Consider the following 20,857-nt stretch of genomic DNA (forward strand, 5'->3'; position numbering starts at 1 on the left):
ATGCTCCTCTTTCTTTTATTTTGAAAAACTAAAATCCCTCTGACAACACTCTACCAAATCCCAGCCTGCTGTCCCTTTTTGAGCTCTAATTCCTATTTATTCTTTCACCCTTTTTCCCAAAATGGAAGATAAAATTAATTGTAACTGATTGTTCACAGACTTGATTTTCAGAGCGTTAGATGGCATTGCATTATGCCAAAAGAAAAAGCATGAAGAGGTTGCGGTATTGCGCATTTTAAATTTATTATAAAACAGCACCCGTTCAGATGACTGTTCTCCACAGTTGCATGTATCTTTGTTCCGTGCTCCCTGGTGAATAAAAACACCCCTTTGCTTTGCTAACTGAAACTCTCAGCAATGGAGCTGTGCTCACCAGAAATCATCAATGCAACCCATCTTTTTTCCACTTACAGAAATTTTCCTTAGAAGTTTTCTTCAATAGGTGTGCGAACCCACGTATAGCAAATTTAAGCCAATCAACACTAAGCCAGCTTTTCTCAGTCACTTTCCACTGATGGCTTCAAAGCAGTGCAAAGACTCTGTCTAGATAAATCATGTAATGCACTCCTAGCAAGTATCACCGCAACTGCTACGGTTGTGGGCAAATTAGTTTCAACCTAAACCTCACAAAAACTCCTTCAAACAGCCTGACTGAAGCCAAGGATGCCTGAGCAAATATGACAGGATCGAGACAGAAGACAGAGCATGCAAACAGAGATCTTCCAGGTCATCCCAAAGTCTTATTTTCCATTCTTGAAGCCATCAACTCAAACACAATATGCAACAGAGTTACTAAAACACGTTATTGCCAGCTCGTTCATAATTACATAATTACTGGTTCCTCTTCCCCACCAAGTGCATAGCTAACTGAATGAGGGCTGTCATGGAAAGGGACTCAAATTGTAAATCTGGCACAGCCAGATGATCAGGATGGGAACACAGAGCAAGCACACCCAATAGCCACCACCGGTCTCCTTTCACAGCGCTAAAGCCCAAATAACAAGCTAGCACCAAACACACCTTATGAGAACAGCATACCTGAGGCTTCTCTGATGCTCAGATAAATTGCTACATGCTTCACGAGAAAGGCGACCCCGTGCTCTCCTCCCACAGCTTTGCTTGATGACCGGCTCCGCAGTGGCAGAAGCCACACTCGCTGATGCTCACGTACCACCCCGTGAATGTGGGCTGGCAGAAGGGTTGCTCTCTTGCCTGTACAGGCATTTCTCGAGTATTAGAGCCAAGATGCTGCAATATTTCTTTTGTACCAAAAGGTGATTTTCTTTCCCTGCCCCACTCCCCAGAAAGCAAATAGCCTTGCACGCATCAGCAGGAGAGTCGGCACAGTTCAACTGTATTTTAGGCTTGTGGTATGGACTGCTCTGCTTTGTGGTCTTGGGAACACAGAAGAGCTGCTTTCTCCGTTAGACATCCTCTGGTTTCTCTGTTGTGCCTCTGCCTTTAACAAAGATTGATGTGACACGCAGAGTCTGCTAAAGTAGCAGTACATTTTTTTGCGTGCCTCCAGAACACAGCCTTGCAGGTAACACTAAATTGCTACTTAAGTCCATTTTTAACCTAGGTAAATGACAGCTGCATTTAACATCCTGTAAATTCCCGGGTAAAAAAAAGCTTTCAAAAGTCACAAAACAAAATGATGATGCAAGGTCATGTTGAAGACCTTTCTCTGGATGTTGTTTACATGACAGACGTGAAGTTCAGTGGCCGATTTAATGCACAGCAGTTACATCCTTGGACTACTTATATTAAAACACTTTGGGGCTATTTTCCCACCTTAAAGGCAATTTACAGTGTATGAATAATGAGTGTTTTGTGGAGACAGAGAAGTAGATCATCTTCCCTAGGAAGATGTTTAGAAAACAGCTTCCCCTTCCATTTGGCATGGTGCCTTCCCAGCAAGGCACAAGTGGAACTTCTGAGACCTCTTTATGAATAAGCAATAAAATACTCATGAGATGGAATAGTTTAGTAGCTTCCAAAAAGGTACATCAACTGGAGACAGAGGTAGTTCAGGCTGGGTACCTCGGGTTGCACATGATCTATTGCCTCCTCTGCTACGGGAGGAGAGTGCCAGCTCCCAGCATAAACAGCTCTCCCCATCTTACCTCAGGAAAAACCTGTCAGGAAAGAAAGAGCCTAGCAAGTTTTTACTTTGGCCTTTGAAGTTCTTCCTTGGCTGACTGATGCTCGCCCATACATAACTAGAAGAAAAGACTTCCATTGTGCCGCTCTTTACACCAAGCGTATTATTCTCCAGACAAAAGCTTTCGAGTCTAACTTTTAAACACACCTCTCTTTAGGGTGTACTGTTTCTAAGCCATAAAATCTTTTTTGTTCATTAAAAAAAAAAAATAGACAGCTTTTGCCCCTCAGGCAATCTACTCTGCTTGTTAGTTTTTTGTATTACTTTTTGCAAGCGGATACCACAGCCACACAGCAGTTAGCAACAGAACAGACAGTTCTCGTCCTCAGAAATACAGTATTTTTCCCCAGCATAGTCTCCAGTGGTTTATCCAGCCCAGCTTTAAACATGAAATACAGCCGTTGTAGGAACTCCCTGGTTTTAGACGAGACCCGGTGAATAACCGCTCTCCCTGAAAACATCTCCAACATCTGGCAACTTGCTGCTATTTGCAGGGTCTGTGCGTGGGTCAGGGCGGGGATGCAGGAGCAGGGCAGGGGGTTAAGCAACGAACATGCTCAGCACCTGCTTGCTCTCTGCCTGATTCTAATCAGTATTCTCCTCTCATGCCCAGGAATGCTAGAATTCCCCAGTTTCCTCAAAAAAACCAAAACTTTTTCCCCCTCAAGGAAAAGAGGGGGGGGCAGGGGGAAGAGAAAGAGAAAAAACCCCTCTTAGTTTAGGGCCTGGCCAAATTTCATTAAAGACAATGCAAGTCTTGCCATTACATTCAATAAGCTTTTTTGAGGTTTATGAAAAATCTCACATGCTTGACACTATTAATTAGAGGAATTAGCCGTGTTAAAAAAAAAAAAAAGACACAAAACAACCCCCACAATTTTACTGTTTAAAAAACTGACTGCAACAATGCCATTTTCCTTGGAACTCTAGAAATCAGTAAAAACTATTTCTATCAGCAACTCTGGAAATCAAATCTTGCCTTATTGCAAGTTCTACTGCAGTTGCACATCTAAAAACTTTTCTTTTCTTTTTTAAGACCTGTTGACAAGTTCAAGCCAGTCTATCAACTGGAACTGGCTCCTCAGATTTTTGGCTCACAGCTTTATGTCCAAGTCACTAGACTATTTCTCTCTGTCAGGAAAAATGTTTATAAAAGAAAGTACAGATTTCATTTTGAAAAAGTTTAAAAACAAACCAAAACAGTTCATCTCTAATCAGCCTATGTAACACAAAATCCCACCACTGAGAAATGCATTCTGTTGCATAAAGATTTTGAAAGCTACAGTTTTAAACTATAAATACTAGCAATATACAACAAAAGAATGTTTAAAGCATGATTTTTGTCTCCTTTTTCTGCTCAGTTCATATTTCTATTTTAACAAGTACATTAGTTTAAAAAAAATCCAATTTAAAAAGAAATAAAATGTTTTAAGCAGCTATCCAGAAGTTATGGTACATTTTTAGTGAATGCAACAGCAACACTCGGTTCTAGAAGAGAAAACAGTCCCGAGACCTGCGTGCCCAGTCACAACCACACAAATTTCAAGCATCAAATATTTGCTTAGAACCAAAGATTATTTGCATATATTCTTGAATAGATTTTCCACACCACATATTTAAGAAATTGCAGGCTATTCATGGGAAACCCAGCAAAACCAGCAAAAAGTATGTATCATTAATTGCTGTACTCTAGTAAACACATTGTGGCCCAGAGCCTCAGTGTAAATTGAAGTAACACCTCTGAATTCATGAACTTAATCCCAGACCATACTAGTTATTGATCTGTTTTTGCTGTAAACAACAGTAATAAAAGTATTACAAATAAAAACGCTGAGTCTTCATCAAAATGCACTCACCTGCTGCTCTGAGCCAGAGGTTGCAGCATTACTCTTCAGTTAAGAAGTGCTCCACACCATGGGCCACTGGACCAGAGGGCACTCACTGGCCCCTCTGCAAACAACCCGTTTTCCCCAGGTGTTCCCAGTGTTCCCCAGCTCCGCAACCCCAAAGGCTAGAAGCTCAACTGCTCTTCCAAAGACAGGTTACAATCCTTCCTAGCCACAAAGCATTCGTTCTAAAACACCATTTAATCTGGATTTGCAGTTTCGACAGATGAGCTATGGCAGCTGAGTCTATATAGCACTTTTTATTTCTGGATCCCAGACATTTGGGAATACCATTAAGGAAGGAAAATATCATTAGTCCCATTTCTAACAAAAAACCCCACACAAAGATACAAAGAGAAGACTTAGCCAAACAGGAGCAGCTGACACAGATAGATCTCCTGCACTCCAGCCCCTTCTCCACAGCACACACTGCCAGGATGCACAGCAACAGGAGGAAAAAAAAAAATAAGGAGAGCATAGGAAGCAAGAAACAACAGCTCCTTCCTGCTCTGGGGGATCATGACCAAGCAGAGGTCAGTAACTGGGGAGGGAGCAGTCCCATCTCAGCTGGCTCCAGGCACAGGCAACACACTCTGAGAAACGCAAATTATACCAACTCAAACCAGTTCTCTTCCAAACGAAACCCAACACTTCTAGCACTAATTTTGCCATGATCACTTTTTTCTTGTTTGTTTGTACTTACGTACAAAAACGTTAATCACCAAGATCACTCTTGCCTACTCAAAAAGGGTATTAAAAAAGCTTCCTCATCCCACCCCACAGATGCAGAACCACACTCACCGCAGCCCCATCAGAAGACTGTTGAAGCCTATGGAAAGATGCCTTTGGCAGCCCCTTTCCCACAGCTGTGGGAACTTCAGCAGCAAACCAGCACCAGCTGTGCAACTGGGAGGAAGCCATTTAGCCCAAATCACTGGGACCTAAGGCATCTACTCAAAGAGCTGAACGTCACCAAGTGCAAAACGCCACCTACAAAGCACAACTGCGACCACAACATCTCCACCTAGAGAACACAACAGTCCTGTGGAAGCTTTAAACTTCACATTAAAAAAAAATGAAAAGCACTTACAAATCTCCCAGAAGAGAAGGGTAGAGGCAGAGCAAGGAGCTCCCCGGGTTGGAAACAGGGTAGCACCAGCTCCGCCTGGGCTGGGAGCCACCCCTGAACTTAGAGGTGCTGCACCCAGCCCTGAATCCCTGCAGGGCTCTCCTCGCTGTGGCGAACTCGCACTCAGAGAAGCACAATGGGTCTTTTAACCAAAGGATCCGACCCCGCCAAACTGGCCCAAGGCACCCCAAGGGCACGCCACTCCTCAGAACCCCTGAGGCTAAAACGGGAAGAGTAACATAGCAAGAAAACAAAGGCATCCAAAGGAGTTCCCCCTTTGCCATCCTGGGAAACCCATCATTCTGCATGCCCCCCCAGTGCTAGCCAGTGGCCAAAAAATAAGTACTAGGTGGCCTATTTCTTTAATAGAGTGACTTCTGCGTGGTAACTCCCAAGATTGGAAACAGATGAGTCCCTACTCCACTCTTTAATCACCTGGTAGATCTTTTCCCCCCCCCCTTATAGGACTTTTCGGGGGTGTTTTATTTTTTATTTATAACCACCATGATCTGGATTCAGATACTAGATGTATTTAGGCTTCTTTTAATACTCACTCTAAATTTTTGTCTCTGATTTACTCTTCCAGGGCTGACAAGTCTGTTCCTGATGTCAGATTAAGAGAAATATTTATGTCAATCATCACTCCATCTTTTCGACTGCCAACACAGGAGAAGTACGGGTGCTTCGAATCCTGGCTTGTTTTAAGTTCTTCCTTGGCCAAGTGACCTCTTAGAGTTTGGAGAAAAATCCTCTTTCGGCCTGTCATAGTGTAGGGTTTGACAACCGTTCCAATTAGAGCTCCTGATTTCTTTCCCAAAATTTCATTTGCTGTGTTGATTAGGATCAGAGGTTGAGGGGAGGAATGCAGTTTAGGACAGAGCGCGCCTCCCCTTGTGATACCCTTCAGCCAGGGAGGAGCCAGAAATCAAACCGAGCAAGCGGCACTCTGCCTCCCGTCCTGCCGGGACTGATGGAGCAGATTGGTTACAGAGCTGCTCACAGCAGAGGGCCAGAGGTTTTGTCTGCCTTTTTTTGCTAAATCATGTCTTAGAAAATTTTTAAGTGCAGTTCTCTAAAACATCTCTTTAATTTGCTCTGCTTGTGACATTTTATTTTAACTATGCTTACTTGCCATGCCAGATCTCTTACTTATCAACGAAAATAGATGTTTAGTGCTATAAAGTCTTGCTAAGTCTCAGAAAGCAAATGAGTTCCCTCAAATCTGAAACATAATTAAACCTTCATACCAGGGCCAAATTCAACCCTAAGTGACCTGCATAGCCCTTGATGAGAGCAGGGGATTGTTCAGATGTAAATGATGGTACAATTTGGTCTCGAAAAAATTTTTAAACAGAGAAGGAGAAGGAAATAATAAAAAGATAAACAAAATGTCTGCTGTATGCAGCCATTTTGCATTTTCACCAGGAGAAGTGAGCATCCCGAGAGCCTGCAATACTTTTCGCTGCTTGAGTCCCCGCTGGGCACCAGCTCAGCGCAGGCTGGCCCGAACCACCTGCCCCGGCGCACGCAACTTGCAGTTTATGCCAGTCTCACTGCTGTTCAGAAGAGGTGGACAAGCAGTTAGTTTTAAGGGCTTTTCAGAAGGTAACACTGTATTTGTTGGAAAACAAATTATGGGTGCTAAAGCAACAGGCATTTGTGTGATTTTCTGTATAGCTGCCAAATAGTTGAGCATTTTTGCTTGATCCTGTTGATTTAAAAGGGAGCAGGTCCAATCAACTGTGCTAAACCAGGGATGAACCCGCAGGGCTTTTTCCTAACTGCAACATCTATTGTACGATCTTCTAAATAGATTCCTAAATATTTTCTTCTATTATTTTTCAGTTCCACAGACGGCAGCAAAGAACATAGTTAAGCTACATACCATACACGTAATAACTACCATAGGCAGCAAGAGACGTTAGAGCATACGATGCCTTTCTCTGTACCGCATGTATTAAAAATTTGAAGAAAAATGTACAGAAAAATTTGCAGACCTCCCTCCCTCCAAAATACTGCATCATAAAGGTTTGATGACTACTCACTTGAAACGTCACTCCTTGTGTAAACAGTCCTCAGTCAGATAACTTTTCTGGTTTGGTGAAACTATTAGAAATGGGTGCGTTAAATTTGCAGGATGGTAGTTACTTGAAACTATCCCTTCTTGCGTGTAAATACTGATGATCTAATTCAGCGTTTGCTCACACACCAGCGTTAGTCCACCAGCTGCTCTGGTTAATCTTGATTTATACCTTGGTAAATGGATTTCTTGAAATTTTTTTTTTTTTTGCAAAATCCATACTTTGTAGGATTTCATTGTGAAAATGGGAAAATAGTGTATTTCACCCTCCATTTTCACATTCCTTGAGCTAAATAAAGCTTTTTTCTGTCAAAATACCTCCTTTCTGAAAACAATTTATTTTGCTGTTCATTAAACCAGTGCAAATCTGACTTCCAGCTAGTTCTGTGCAGGTTTTTTTTCGCCACTGAGTCTGACTGGAGGGGCTGGGTAGGTGTCAGAGTCCTCATTCTGCCACTGTTCCCCCTAGTTCATGCTCCAACTCTTCAGCACTTCACATCAGATAAAACAACCAGCCCTTAGGTCAAAACGAGAAGGAAGTCCTGCCACATCATCTTCAGTAAAAAGGGATTTTCTGTGGAAGCATTCCCTGCTACCCCGTTAGCCTGGTTTCTATAAAACCTGTCTATATTCATCTCCACCTTTCCCTGAGCCAGTTGAAGATGTAGAGATGGAAAGCAGTTTTAAGTCCAATTTGGTTACACTGAGTATGTTGGTGCTACTGCCTCGCAGGGGGTATATGGATTATACATTGGTTATATTTTTAACAAGAGTAATTTAGGCAGAAGAAGTGTAGTTGTTATTGCTTTTCTGGGCTGGTATATGGAACAGATCCTGATTATATTGGCACGAACAGTCCTAGTCATTTAAATAAGGTGAATAAGATTTGACAGGGGCTGAATAAGCTGTCTGCTTGCAGAAATGTCAGCTGCAGACAGTTTATTCCTCATACGATTCAAACCACAGTGATCTATGTGACATTATATCTGATAAAGAAATTACTACATAGTCATTTTTGGATCAGACATCCAACATGAGGCATATCATAAGTACAAAAATCCTTAAGACAGGTCCTTATATGGACTTGTGCATGATATAAACATTGGTCATGTTTGGCAGAAAGTCTACATCCGGGCAAATATCTATTTAAAAAAATCAAAAGGTAGAATGTATATTGCTGTCCTCACCGCAGCTCTCCGTGGAAATGAACAAGTTGAGTTCACGGGCTTTAAGGAAATTTGTACCTAAAATGCTTTCAAAGAATTTTAGCTGTTATTCTGGGGCAAAATGTCTTCTAACCTAGCTGAGTACTTGCAAAGTACGCACGGACTGATATTTTATTCAGAGATAACCAGACAAAACGAAAACAGAGTGTATTTAAGAAAGGGAATGAGAAAATGCTGGTTAAGAAAATTTTGGTTTAGCCCTTTACTCTGCTGTTTGTCACTACAGCAGAAGAGGCTCACCCATGTTAAAATCAATGTGACACCAAGAGAGGCTCTCGAGCTTTACCAGGCTTCTTACTACTGTTTGTGAAGCTAAATTTCTGTGTCCAGATATGCCAGCGAAAGCAGCGGGACCTGGATCTAATGCTCACATACCCTACAATTCAGATGAAACTTCATATCATAATTACAAGACAACATAACACATCCAGATTGCACAGCCTCTTCTACTGAGGATGTGGTGGAATACATTTCACTATCTCTGAAATAAGTATAGCTTTCTGTAATGCAACAAGGAACCGATTATTCTCAAGGACTCCTGCTTGCTTTTCAGCACAGCCTGGCCGATCCGACTTTCCCCCCTTTTTTGAGGAGGAGCAGTACAACTATACTCACCGATGCAAGTAAGATCAAAACTGAAGAAAATGCACGAAGAAATGCTGCAAGCTCATTTGTGTCCCCTTTATACTGAGAGTACAATCTGGAGAACTGGCTGGCTTCTCAAACCCCCCTTCTTTTAGTGGCAGCCCTGGACCTTTTATCTTCTATGCGATTTGGTATAAAAAAACCCAACTTTTTTTTTCTTTAGACTACACTCATCAAAAAGATTACATGCAATAAAATTAGTTTCATTAAAATTCAGTGAATATGACATATTTTACCCCTTGTAATAATAAAATTTCAGTGCGTTGTATACTAAAAATAAAACAATTCAAACAAAACCAAATCCAGTAATGCTAAACAAAAATCCCCCACAAAACTGTAAGAGCATACAGTGCATACATCCAACAGACCATGCAAAATAAGGATTCCATTCAAATTTCACATCTCATTAAAGACAATTTGGCCATTAATCCATACGGGTTTAGGAGCAAAGAAGGATTTTCCAAGACAGATAAACTGAAATGATCCTCCTTTGATCTCCGAGGTTAAGAATCAGCGACAATGGAAGATGAACAACAAGGGGCAGAACTACTGGCCTTTTTATGTGCCACAATAGCATCAGCAAACAACTACTTAATCAATATTTGGCCAGGGACACTGAAAACTTCCTTTTCAAATTTTAATTCCTAGTTGTAAAACAACTGTAGGGCAACCAGCAAGATAAGACATTAAACTGACTGCTTAATTGCCTTTTACTGTCTTACTAGTTATATATGCACATTCTTAATAGTTCGTGGACCTTTATTTACTAGGATGAATAAATGACCTGTCGACAATTACATCAAACTCCACTAACTAAATAATCTCGGCGCATGACACACTTTAACTCTAATGTGTCCTCAGTGAGTTTTAATTTCATTACGCTTCACTTTTTTTTCTAGGCAGAGTGATTTAAACTGAATTAGTTTAACAGCATGGGGCAGGAGTACTCCAGGGCAAGTAAAGTAAAATGCTGTGCTCACACTACGCTAAACAAGGTCTTGCAGTGAATTACGTTACTGTACATCATTTTTATTAGCCAGAGAGCTCAGCGTTTGGGGAACACTTGGAAGTATCCTGCATTTTTATTTTTATATTTTGTTCATTCTCTAGCCACATGTGTTTGTTACGTAGGATTTAAAGTGACATTTACATGGAGAAATTCACATTGACTGGCTTGCTCTGATTTATTGCTTTGCGTTTCACTCAATTTCTTCTTAAATTAACCAGAGAGCACTTTGTAGTTCTGCTTCATTTCCCAATGCAGTTTTATTACACAGCCCTGGGGACTCGTGATAATTTATCACTATCAACTTTATTGGCTTCCCTCTTCTAAACCCTGTTCCAACCCTTATCAATAAGTAAACCTAATACCAAACTAAACCTTCCCTGAGTAAGTGTTAGATAAAAGCGTCGTCTTTGACTGATACAACAGAGAACTACTAGTCGAAATCAGACCTGGAAAATAATCTGTTTCAAGGATTTCATCAACATCAACTTTTACTTTCAGCATTAATTTCTGATTTTTTTAGTCTAATTAAAATCTGTCTGTCTGTCTGCTGATACCCTTGCGACCTCTGTGTTAACACAGATGAGACATCCTTGCCCTCGATGAGAGTTTTGCCAGAGACTTTCACTCGGGATTAGAGTCACACTCTTGTTTAGTGGGTACTTTCTATTAACAGAATAGAACAAATTTGGGCCCCATTCCTGCCTGCCCCAACCCACGTGAGTAACTTTACACACATGAATAGGCCCTTTGAGTGGGACTCCACGCCGTTACCCGCATACGATAGCGTTTGCAGAACTGGAGGTCTGATACCTGATCCAGTAAATCTAAACCTGAAGATTTCCCCCAGAGCTGCAGTTGCTCAGCACATTACAGAGCTGGTTTCAAGAAGAGCCTGATCCCTACCATGGTAAATTCCTACTGACGTCAAGGATTTTGCAATCGTAGGAGAATCCAAAAAGCCAAAGATAAAAATCACATTTTCAGAGCAAGTTCTAGCCACACCGAAGCTGACTGACTGTGTTTCTTGCCTCAGCCTTTCCAGAATGACACTATGTAAGTCTAATCAATTATTAAGACTTTCAGAGCAACCAAATCAGATGCAAACTCGGGTACAAATTCAAGTAAATCAACTGCTGTGTGTGAAGCAATCCCGATATTTGCTAAAATAACATTTGTCTTTACTCTAGATGCATGCACTTAGAAGAACTGGAAAGGATGGCCACAGCGGTTCTGTTTGAATAGGTGCCGACTCTTTTTAAGTTAAGGAAAGTCTTCCTAGGACGGCGAAACATGCAAACCCGTTAATGAAATCATGATTGCAAGAAAGGGATATGATGTATCTATATATTACTTCAGAGAGCCACTGCTAGCCTAACACCCTTTCTTCCCACAGCTGGAAGTATTACTAGTGCTTATGTAAGGCGATTAGTGTGCAGTTAGTCTGCCAATTAGCACTCTCCTCAAGGTCCCCCAGCTCGCCCCCAAGACAGGAGGGCATGGGCTGCTCCTGGCGCCTCTGGAGCAGCAAGCTCCGCTCTGAAGTCACCCAAAACACAAACATTCAGCACCTGTCTGAAAATGCTCAGCATACTGGGACACCGCGCTCTTGCTTGTTGGTGAATTATTGATCGCTGAGGTCATCAGTTATTATTTTTAGCTCAGCATAATGATTTGGAAGCGGGAGCCTGGCCCAGAGCCACACGGCGACAACAGGTCAGGCAGAAGAAACAAAGCTCAGAGCTACAGTCCAGGTAAGAGAGACCTCAGCACCTATTTCGATTTGCACTTCTGCAGCACCTGGCTTTCCTCTCCAGGGCTGGACTCACACACTATTGAGATATGAGGAAAGAAAGGGAAAAAGAGAGACAGAAAATACTGTTACTACTATCTGCCTTGAGCCAAATCCTGGAGCCACTAGGGAGTTTTTCTTAATTAAGCACTATTTTCTTGTCAGCTCTGAGAGCCTCAGAAACGAAATTCTGTTCAAGTTACACGAGCTGATTTTTAAGACCTGCTAGTGACCAAATATGTGAAGTACTGTATGAAATTCCAGACTCAAGATGATAATTGCCTGCAGCCACAGTCATCACGTTTCATTCAGTAAGTGAACCTTTACTGGGAACACTGTGCTTCTCAGCCATAAGACACAACAGTATTTCACACGATAAGCAAGTCCTCTTACCACTGTGCCCTGGGACAAGATGCTGGAGCTAAATCACGACAAGCCCTGCATCAGAAAATCACAACCAAAATCTAATTCAGCATCTGCCTCATCCCATGCTCCGGCCGCTAACCCGGCAGAAATGAATGGGATGACTCAAACTGATATCTGGTGCCTGCATGTTAATCCTGTCCCTTAATAAACCGCCTATATTAGTTTAACAACCTAAAAATAACTGGCTGCATGATACTGACCAACCCTAATCAAAACATCTGCAAGCCCATCTAGCCCGAGCTACCCTTTAGATCATGTGCCACCACTTCAAAGCCTGTGCATCAAGTCAGTAATTGTAACACTGCATCTAAATATTTAAGCTAGGGGCTGGTAGTCGCGTGTCCCATTTACAGTCAGCATCTGTCCTCTAATTCCATTACAGTACAAAGCAAAAATGTTTCCCAAAACTCACAAACAGGAAAAGCATCACACAGCTAGAGAAGCAGCAGCAGCTTGAACTTTCTAGCTGCTGAGCAGGGCTTTTGTGCTAAGGTCCTTTTTTTTTTTCCCCCTTCAAACTCCCCACATACACACAAAAAAATAGGGGTGGTGCCGAAATTGTATTAATGTGAGCCTCAGGCACACAGAAAAAAAGAAAAGAGGAAGGGGAGGGAGAGGGGGGAAGGGTTTGGTGCAAGATGAAAGTAAGAAGGAAATAAAGGAGGCAATTTAGTCTGCTGTAGCCTGAATTGCTCTCAGTACAGCCAAGGGTAGAGGCTTGGGATGAGTAGGGCCCTTTTTGGACGGGTGCGCATGACTGGGGGAGGATCCGCCAGGACAGGGCCCGGGGGCCAATTCCGCCGGCCGGGAACAGAGGCCCCCTTTGAGGCCGGCCGGGCGGGGGGGTCCCGGCCCCAGCCCCAGCCAGCGCCGCCCGCTCACAGCGGGCCCGAGGACCAGCTCTACGCCCCATCGTTTGAGCACTGAAAGCCACCGGTTTCTGCCAGAAAACAACAGCTATCTTATGAAGCGGGGAGTTATCAGATTAGTCAGCAAACCATGCCGCGCATAACTCCCGCGAAAGGTACAAGCGACTCCCTCTTCTGTAGCGGCTATGCTAAAAATACGCCCTGATGTACCATATAAAGGCACAAAAGTTTCTCTTTCATGTTCTTTATTTATGGCTTATGCCTTTAAGAAAAATATATCACGCATGCAGAAATACAGATATGCTATTATAGAATTATAAGCTTCCCGATACGCACTGCGACAATCAAGGTTTTCTTTAAATATATATCCAAAATCAGGGTAGAGGGTGACACTGACAGAAATGCCGAAAAACAGCAAAGCGGGCTGCACATGTGGCATCTGTAAACGCCAGCGAGAGATTTAAGTGTCCATGAACAGAGACTGAAACAGAATTACAGCGAGGCATATGAAAGTTTACCGACACTTATGTATGTGATGGGAGAAATCCCAAGCCACATGATATACTGCTTCTACCGCACGTTTTTCAAAAATACCATGTTTCTCTTTTCCCTAATCCCACTCTGCTGTAAGTACTCCCCAAATCCCAAATCTTGAATTAGCTACCATTAAAATTACAACAATTGTTATCCTTTCCCTTGGAAAGAATGCCTCTCCCTGAGCCACCCAAATGCCCACGGTGAGGAGGAGATTTCAGGCAACACCAGCAAATGTCCAGCACTAGATGCGTGCTCCCGAGCAGAAGAGTGATTCCCTGCTCCACGCTCTGCCCCAGGACTTGCTTTCTGACCTAAACAAAAACCTTCCCTTGCGTGTCCCTCCACCCACGCTCCTGCTAATGGGATACCCTGAGCCCCTGAGCCCAGAGCTATAAAAATTACTCAAACTATAAAAGACTCCAAAATACTGCACTTTGTTCACTCCGTAACACGGAACACGCCCACAGAGAGCACTCGGCGGTGAGCTACCACACAAGGTTTTGCTGTGCTCTGCCGGGATAACCTTCGGACATACTGCAAGCAACCCAAGCGTCGGAGAGGGCATCCAAGACGCCCTGTCAGCAGGCACCCTCTGCCACACCAGGCCTCGCGCACAGGCATATGGGAGTTGGCAAATACGATCCTGCAGCATCAAAATCCTCAGGACCGCTGCCAGTTATTTCAGTAAGAGAGCAGGATCTGACCTGATGATTTTTATAGACGGGGTGAAATGGAAGCTCCTCTGCTAGCAATGAGAGTTGAAGCAGAACCTTTTTTGTTGGCCGGGTACGGAAAGTAGCCGTGGACTTATTTTATGGTTGCTTTTTTCTTATAATGAGCTCTCCGGTGTGTTGTCCCTATAGTATCACACTATACGTAAGGTATGTGTATAGTAACAAATCCTTTCTTGAGCAGCAGCTCTCTCACACTGCAGCATCCCAGCCACTCCAGTAATAAGATTAAGCAACAGCTTGCTAGTCAGGGAGGGGAAGCAGGCATTGCTGCAGGGAAGAGCACGCTCTCCTTCCAACTGCCAAATCTTCCCAGGTACTGTCACAGAACAGACAGGATTATCAAGCTGCCGTTTGCACAGAACTGCCCAGCCATGTTAATCCAGCAAAAACCTGCGTGCACAAGGACAGGATAGGGCTGCGCTACCCCATTTAGTCAGGGGGAATTCTGCCACTGACTGAACTCAAAAGAAGCGAAGTAGGACATTCACGTCCGCAGAAAGTGAAGGAGAGGGTACGTCGGAGGGCAGAACGCAGCCTCCTCGTACGACTGTGCTGGTGGACACGAGCAAGCCCCCGTTTGCAGCGAGGCACCGCCAGCCCCAGTGCTTTTCCCGCAAGAGTCTTGGGGCTCCCCCGGGCTGGAGGGTGGCAGCCGTACACCCAGACACTGATTTACAGTAGATCAGGAGCCCCGCTTTAAAGAGCAGAGAGTCAAAGGACAAGAAGAGTATTTCAAAGAGAAGTAGAGGAGTAAATATTGATAATAATTTTTTTTTCTCTTGTTGTCTCTATTAATTACTTTTTGCTCTATAAAGCAGGGATATTATCAAGGCTTCCTATCTTCTGTTTTTAATCTCTGTTGAGAAATTCAGTAAGGCAGAAAGGCTAGCTGTTTTAAAACAACTAGGGCACGGAGTTTAGGTATTTTTCCCTTGGTGCACGTCCCTCTCAGAACAATTCTCTGTTGCAGGAGGTTCTGGGGGAAACTCTGTGACCTGTCGTACAGGGGCAGCTAGACTGGGCAATCAAACTGTGCCTTCTCGCCTTAATCTATTACTTCATTAGCATCTTCTGCGTGTTTATATTACACGCATCCACGCAAACACAGACACACAGAAGATGAGGCTTCCCTGAAAGCTTTAGTAACAGAGTTGAAAACTAAGTTTGCGGAGTGTTTTAGGATTTGTTCCTACAAAACAAGGAGATATCCTACTTTCAAAGATCAGGTTTCAGTTGTCCTTCTTGAATGGCACTCAGCATCTCTAAATGTCTAGAAATGCTAGAAACATTTTCTAGGTAAAAACAGCTATGTTTTCCACGGTGGAGAGTCCATAAAACTGCACGGAGCATCAGCTATTAGGGGCTCATTGAATAATTCATCCCTCATTGCAAGCCCATAATGTCTTTTCTCGGCCTTTTGTGGGGCTGTTTTCTCTTCTTTTCTCCTTGAATTATAAAAAGGTTGCCTTCTTTTGTTCACATCAAGCTGCTGCTAGCTGAAGCTTTGTCTGTGCAAAGCCAAAGTGTGAGTTTCAATGGACTCCCCCCTCTTTGTTTTCCAAGTTCATCTCCAAGTGTAGATTGTGTATAGAAGGCCTTCTTTGTAAAAGCTGGAAAAGTTGTACAAATGTTTGACCAGCTCATTTGGTACTTTTGTCTCGCCTTCACCAGTGCCTGTGCATGTGCTGGGCAGCCACTTCCACGCACAGGCCGCCCAACTGGGCCCTCGCCTGCCCCTCCGCTCCAGCCCAGCCGGTGAGCTGGGCACAACCTCAGCGGGGGCAGCAGCTGCCCCCCGGACCAGCCCTTCGCCTCCGCGTTGTTCGGGTTGCAACCTCCTCGCAGCCACTGACCAACCACCAACACAAGCTTTTCCCAGCAGTTTTAAGAGGAGAAGAAATGAAACATGCGGCTCCCTGCCCTGCCCACGGCTGCAGAGACTCGAGGCTCCGCAGCCTTTGGCTACAGCCGCCCCTTCTGTGCAGCTGCGGCCTTTTGCTCGTTTTGGGCTGGCAAAGCAGCCCCTGTGCGGCCGTGGCTGGGGCTCTGCTGCTGGCTCCAGCCCTCCCTGCTCCCTGGCCCTCGTCCCTGCTATTGAAAGCCAAACCATTAGCGACCCCCATCTTTGCCCCCACCTCCGCGCCATCCCCGCGCACTGCAGGGTCCCCCACACAGTGGGGAACGGGATAGGATGGGACATGGCAGCTGCCCTGTCGGGGCTAGCTCCTTGCCCTACATCTCCCGCTGCACTGGCCCTAGGACGATCTCTGGGAGAAGGGGAGTGATACCCACCAGCACCCCGCACTGGCACAGGCCGGTCCCAGGGCTCCACGGAGAGAGGGGGGAAATGGGACTTTACCTCTTTCGCTGAGGATGCCGTCAATGCTGTGCTTGGCCTTCTTGTCTCCTTCCTCCACCTCCTTCCTTTCCAGCTCGGCCTCCTCTTCCTCGCCTTTCCCAAACTTGCTCCGCAGGATGCGGCTGATGGAGCTCACTTCGGGGGAAGCGCAAATCTGTGACCGGGCTCGTCCCAGGTAGCCCCCCGCGGCGGCCGGGCCCGGGAGCCGAGCCCCGCATCAGTGCCGCTGCCCCGCGTCCCCCCCGGCCGCTGCCAGTCGAGGCTTTCGCGGGGGTGGCGGCCGCCCGCTCCCCTCCCCGCGGGGGTTTTCCCCGGGCACTGTCCCGCACTGCGCTCCAGCGCTGGCACGGCGGCCCCGCAAGTATTTTTTTTCCCGAGCCCGGGCAGTGGGTGATGAGAAAAGCCCACGGACACCCGCACGAATACGGCGGCGGCTCCGTGTGCCCCCCCCCGCAAACAACCCACCGGCACAGGGAGCTGCTCCCCGTCTCTCCCGCTTCCCAGCTCCGGGTCTCCGGCAAGCCCCGAGCCGTCCTGCGGCAGCAGCCCGGCGGGGACGGCGGGGAAGCGGGGGAAGGAGGAGGGGAGGGGGATGCCGTTGCGATTTAATTGAAAACACCCCCGCCGAGCGCAGGAATCCTCCCGGGACGCGTCTACCGGTTCCAGCGCACTAACGCCGACCGCTTCACGGGCACCAGCCCGGCCCGGGGCTCCGCTCCCGCCGGGTACGGAGCTCGCCCCGGGTATCGCTCTGCCCTCCCCGTACCGGCCCCGGCCCGCCTGGACGTGTCCGACCCCCCCGCTGCCCAGGCGGCGCCCCGTACCTGACGGCACCGTGTTGCGGTCACACACCCCGTCCTTCAGCAGCTTGTCCCGGATCTCCCAGCTGAACATGCCCGCGTTTTCCCGCTTGTATTCCTCGATTTTCTTCTCAACATCCGGCGTCGTCACCTGCTTCAGTAAAGACAAGGCGAGCGGGCACAGTCTGCAGGGCCGGGCGCGGCCGCGGGAGCCCGGGCTGCCGCCGCCGGGACCCCCGGTGCGGCCGGAGCCTCCCCGCCGCCGCCGCGCCGCCCCGCGCCGCCGCCAGCGAAAGCCGGCACCGGCCCCGCTTAGAAACCCCGTTATAATACTCCCCGAGGACGGGCAGGCTAAAATCAGAGGGAACATAATAGGTAAAAACGGGCCCGCATAAGGCAAGCAACCGCCGGGTTAAACGAAACTTCCCAGGAAATCCTCCGGGGTTATACGGGGAGGTGGGATCGAGCCCTCGGCAAGGAAAACCCCGAATTAGGCAGCACCGGCTGCCGCGCAGCCGAGAGAAAATCCCGAGGAATTTCTGGGTCGGGATTAGGGGAGGACTCCGTGTCAGCGAAGCTCCAAGTCAGTAAAGTTGCAGTTGAACAAAGTTCGCAGTGCCAAATAAAAAGTCGCGTAATAAAAACGCTGAGAGGTCGGAGTACCAAGAGGTTTCCTCGATGGCCTCGTGATTTTAAAATAAAGCCGAATTCAAACAAAACAAAGGTCTCCCGGCTAGGAACAGCCTTTCGTTCGGGTAACACGCTTACAAAAAAATATCTCTAGTCCTAACACCGAAAGTTCAGGCATTGCTACTTTAGAAGCAACACGGGGGGGGGGGGGGGGGGGGCGGAAATCTAGCAGCACCTTTCAACAGAAACTCAAGCCTTTACTTCGCTTTTGTGGAAAAGAAAAGCTACAGTAGAAGGAGGAGGCTAATCTTGGGACAAGAATCCATATTTGTCTGCATTATCGTAAGCATAAACTTTTTAGCGGAGTAGCTGTAAATACACGCAGCTTTGGAGCAGACAGAAAAATAAACAGAGCAGGAGAAGGAGCGGTAGATAGACAGAGAGGCAGACAGAAATACAGGGAATTTGTTTGCGCTTTGTAACGAAAGAAGCGAGGGCCCGATCCCGCCGCGCTGTGCAAGCCTTGACATCTGACCGATCGCTTCCCTGGTCCGTCCCGGCAGCGCTGAGCCCACCCGCGGCTCCCGCGGGGCTCAGCGTGGGGCACTCGGGGCTTTGGACAGCAAAGCGTTCACAAAACGACCCCCTTCTCCCTAGTTTCGTTTGAAAAGTTTTTTTTCTAAAATAGCATTTTCTCAATCAAAAAAAAAAAATCACTGCCACGAAACGGCAACAATATTTTTTAAAGCCTCGGAAACTTTCGGAGCAACAGGGGGGGACGCGACGGGCGGTGCTGTGACCGGTGCGTGTCTGCGCCCACCCCCGGTCCCCGCACGGTCCCCCCGGCCCTCCCGAGGGTGCTGCCGCCCCGCTTGCAAACCCCTGTGCCGGCCACCCTGGGCTGAGTCCCGGCTGGGCCTCGCTCCCCGCCGCCGCGGCCGGGGTTTGCCCGGCTCCGGGCGGGCGCGGAGGGGCTCACCTTGGGCTTGCTGCCGCCGATGGCCCCCGGCCGGATGGAGCCCGTCTCCTGGTACCTGCAGAGAATTTTGGAGACGCAGCCGTGGGACACTCGCAGCTGGCGAGAGATGACACAGGGCCTTATGCCATGGTGGGCCATCTCCACTATCTTGTGTCGGATATGGTTGGGTAAAGGCCTGCCATTGATAAACACTCCTCCGAGCTGATTGACTCTGCCCTGGCCTAGAGGAGTAGAGACTAGAAAAGGAGGGGAGGGGAGGCAGGAGGGGGAAATGGCGTTAACGTCTCCTTCGGATCCTGCTGGGTCTTTTTTTTGTTATTGTTTTTCTGCCGTTGCTTTTCTGTAAGGCAACTCGCCACCACCCGCCCCCCCGCGTCCAGCCGCCCCGCAGCGCGCCCGGGGCCCGCCGGCCCCCGCGGAGCCCCGCGCTGCCGCCCCGGCGGGCAGAGGAAGGCGGCGGGGCGGCTTCACCTGTTGCACTGGCACCGGAGCCGGGTTTCAGGGCTTGCCCGACTCCAGCGGAGAAGGGAAGCACCGGTGCGGGAAGCCGGCGGTCTCCCCGGGCGGCGAGGGGGCCGGCCCGTGTCTCGGCCGCCCTGGGGTGCAGCGGTGGGAACCGTCGCAGATGCCCGTCCGCCCCCCGGGCAGGGGCCTGCGGGGCTCGCCGCGCTGCGAGGCGCTCGCACCACCGCTGCCTGGAGGAAGAACCACTGCTTGCAGCGGCCCGGCCCGCCCGGGACAAGCCCTCGTTTCTAAAATGCCTTTCGATTTCGTTTATTTTATTTTATTTTTTTTTCCTAACTTTCCCCCGACTTTTTCTAACTTTGGGCTCCCCAAATCACTGCCCTTCACTCTGATAAAGAGCGGATTCAGGGCCCGCTGCGCCGCCGACCTCCCGGTCGGTTCCCCCTGCTCCCGCCGGCCGGAGGGGAGGGACCGCTCCCGGGGTGCGAGGCCAAAGCCGCCGGCACGCAGCCGGGTCTTCCCCGCACCGGCCCCAGTCATGCCGTCCCGGGACAGGGCCCTGCTCCCGCCCCGCCGCGGGACGGCGGCTCTGACGGCCCGGGGGTGTGAGCCGTGCGAGCTGCCCGGGGAGCCCTCCGTGCGCCGGCTCTCGGCGGGCCGGGGGGGCTACTTTGTGCCGGCCTCCCGGCACGGAACAATTCTCACTTTTCCGAGTGGGAGCAGCCCAGGCGCGGCCTTACCTTCCAGCGGGAACCCGCTGCGGGGGTAGTTCTGCCCGGCCCCGGGTCGCATCATCCTGGGGACAGCTCCAGCCAGAGTTGTCATCGCGGCGGCGGCCCGGCAGGGTTATATCCAGGTGAGGGCTGATCTAGGGGAGATCCGCGCTGTCAGCGGGTCCCGCCGAATCAGGAGCGGTCCCGAGAGGGGGTGGGGGATGCCGCCGGGGGGCGGGGAGGAGGAAGCTCCGCCGCTGCCCCTTTGTCAGTGACCCGCGCTGCCCCGCACCGGGAGGGCAGGGACCGGGGCCGGAGCCCCGCCGGGCGGCGAGGCTGGGCGCGGGGGAGGGAGGGCGGGCGGGCGGGCGGGCGGGCGGGGGGGGGGGGGGGGGCGGCGGCGCTGGCGCTGTCCCC

General features: G+C 48.1%; 1 protein-coding gene across 6 annotated transcripts in view; it reads right to left on the minus strand.

Annotated features, from left to right (window-relative positions):
• The window catches only part of PAX3 (paired box 3), a 79,881-nt gene extending 59,329 nt beyond the window's left edge, over positions 1–20,552 (minus strand). For 2 of the 6 annotated variants that reach the window (XM_075158165.1, XM_075158163.1), the window contains exons 1-4: positions 20,468–20,552; positions 19,263–19,498; positions 17,678–17,807; positions 16,854–16,988 (exon numbers count right to left, since the gene is read on the minus strand). In XM_075158165.1, the coding sequence (XP_075014266.1) occupies positions 16,854–16,988; positions 17,678–17,807; positions 19,263–19,498; positions 20,468–20,552 (586 nt within the window). Of the gene's footprint in view, positions 1–1,773; positions 1,783–5,239; positions 5,249–16,853; positions 16,989–17,677; positions 17,808–19,262; positions 19,499–20,467 lie in introns of all 6 variants that reach the window. The other 4 variants (XM_075158166.1, XM_075158167.1, XM_075158162.1 and 1 more) reach the window with 4 other exon arrangements.
• Between the last annotated feature and the right edge of the window lie 305 nt (positions 20,553–20,857).

This window comes from Calonectris borealis, chromosome 9 (assembly GCF_964195595.1).
Source record: "Calonectris borealis chromosome 9, bCalBor7.hap1.2, whole genome shotgun sequence".
Classification (NCBI taxonomy): Eukaryota; Metazoa; Chordata; class Aves; order Procellariiformes; family Procellariidae; genus Calonectris; species Calonectris borealis.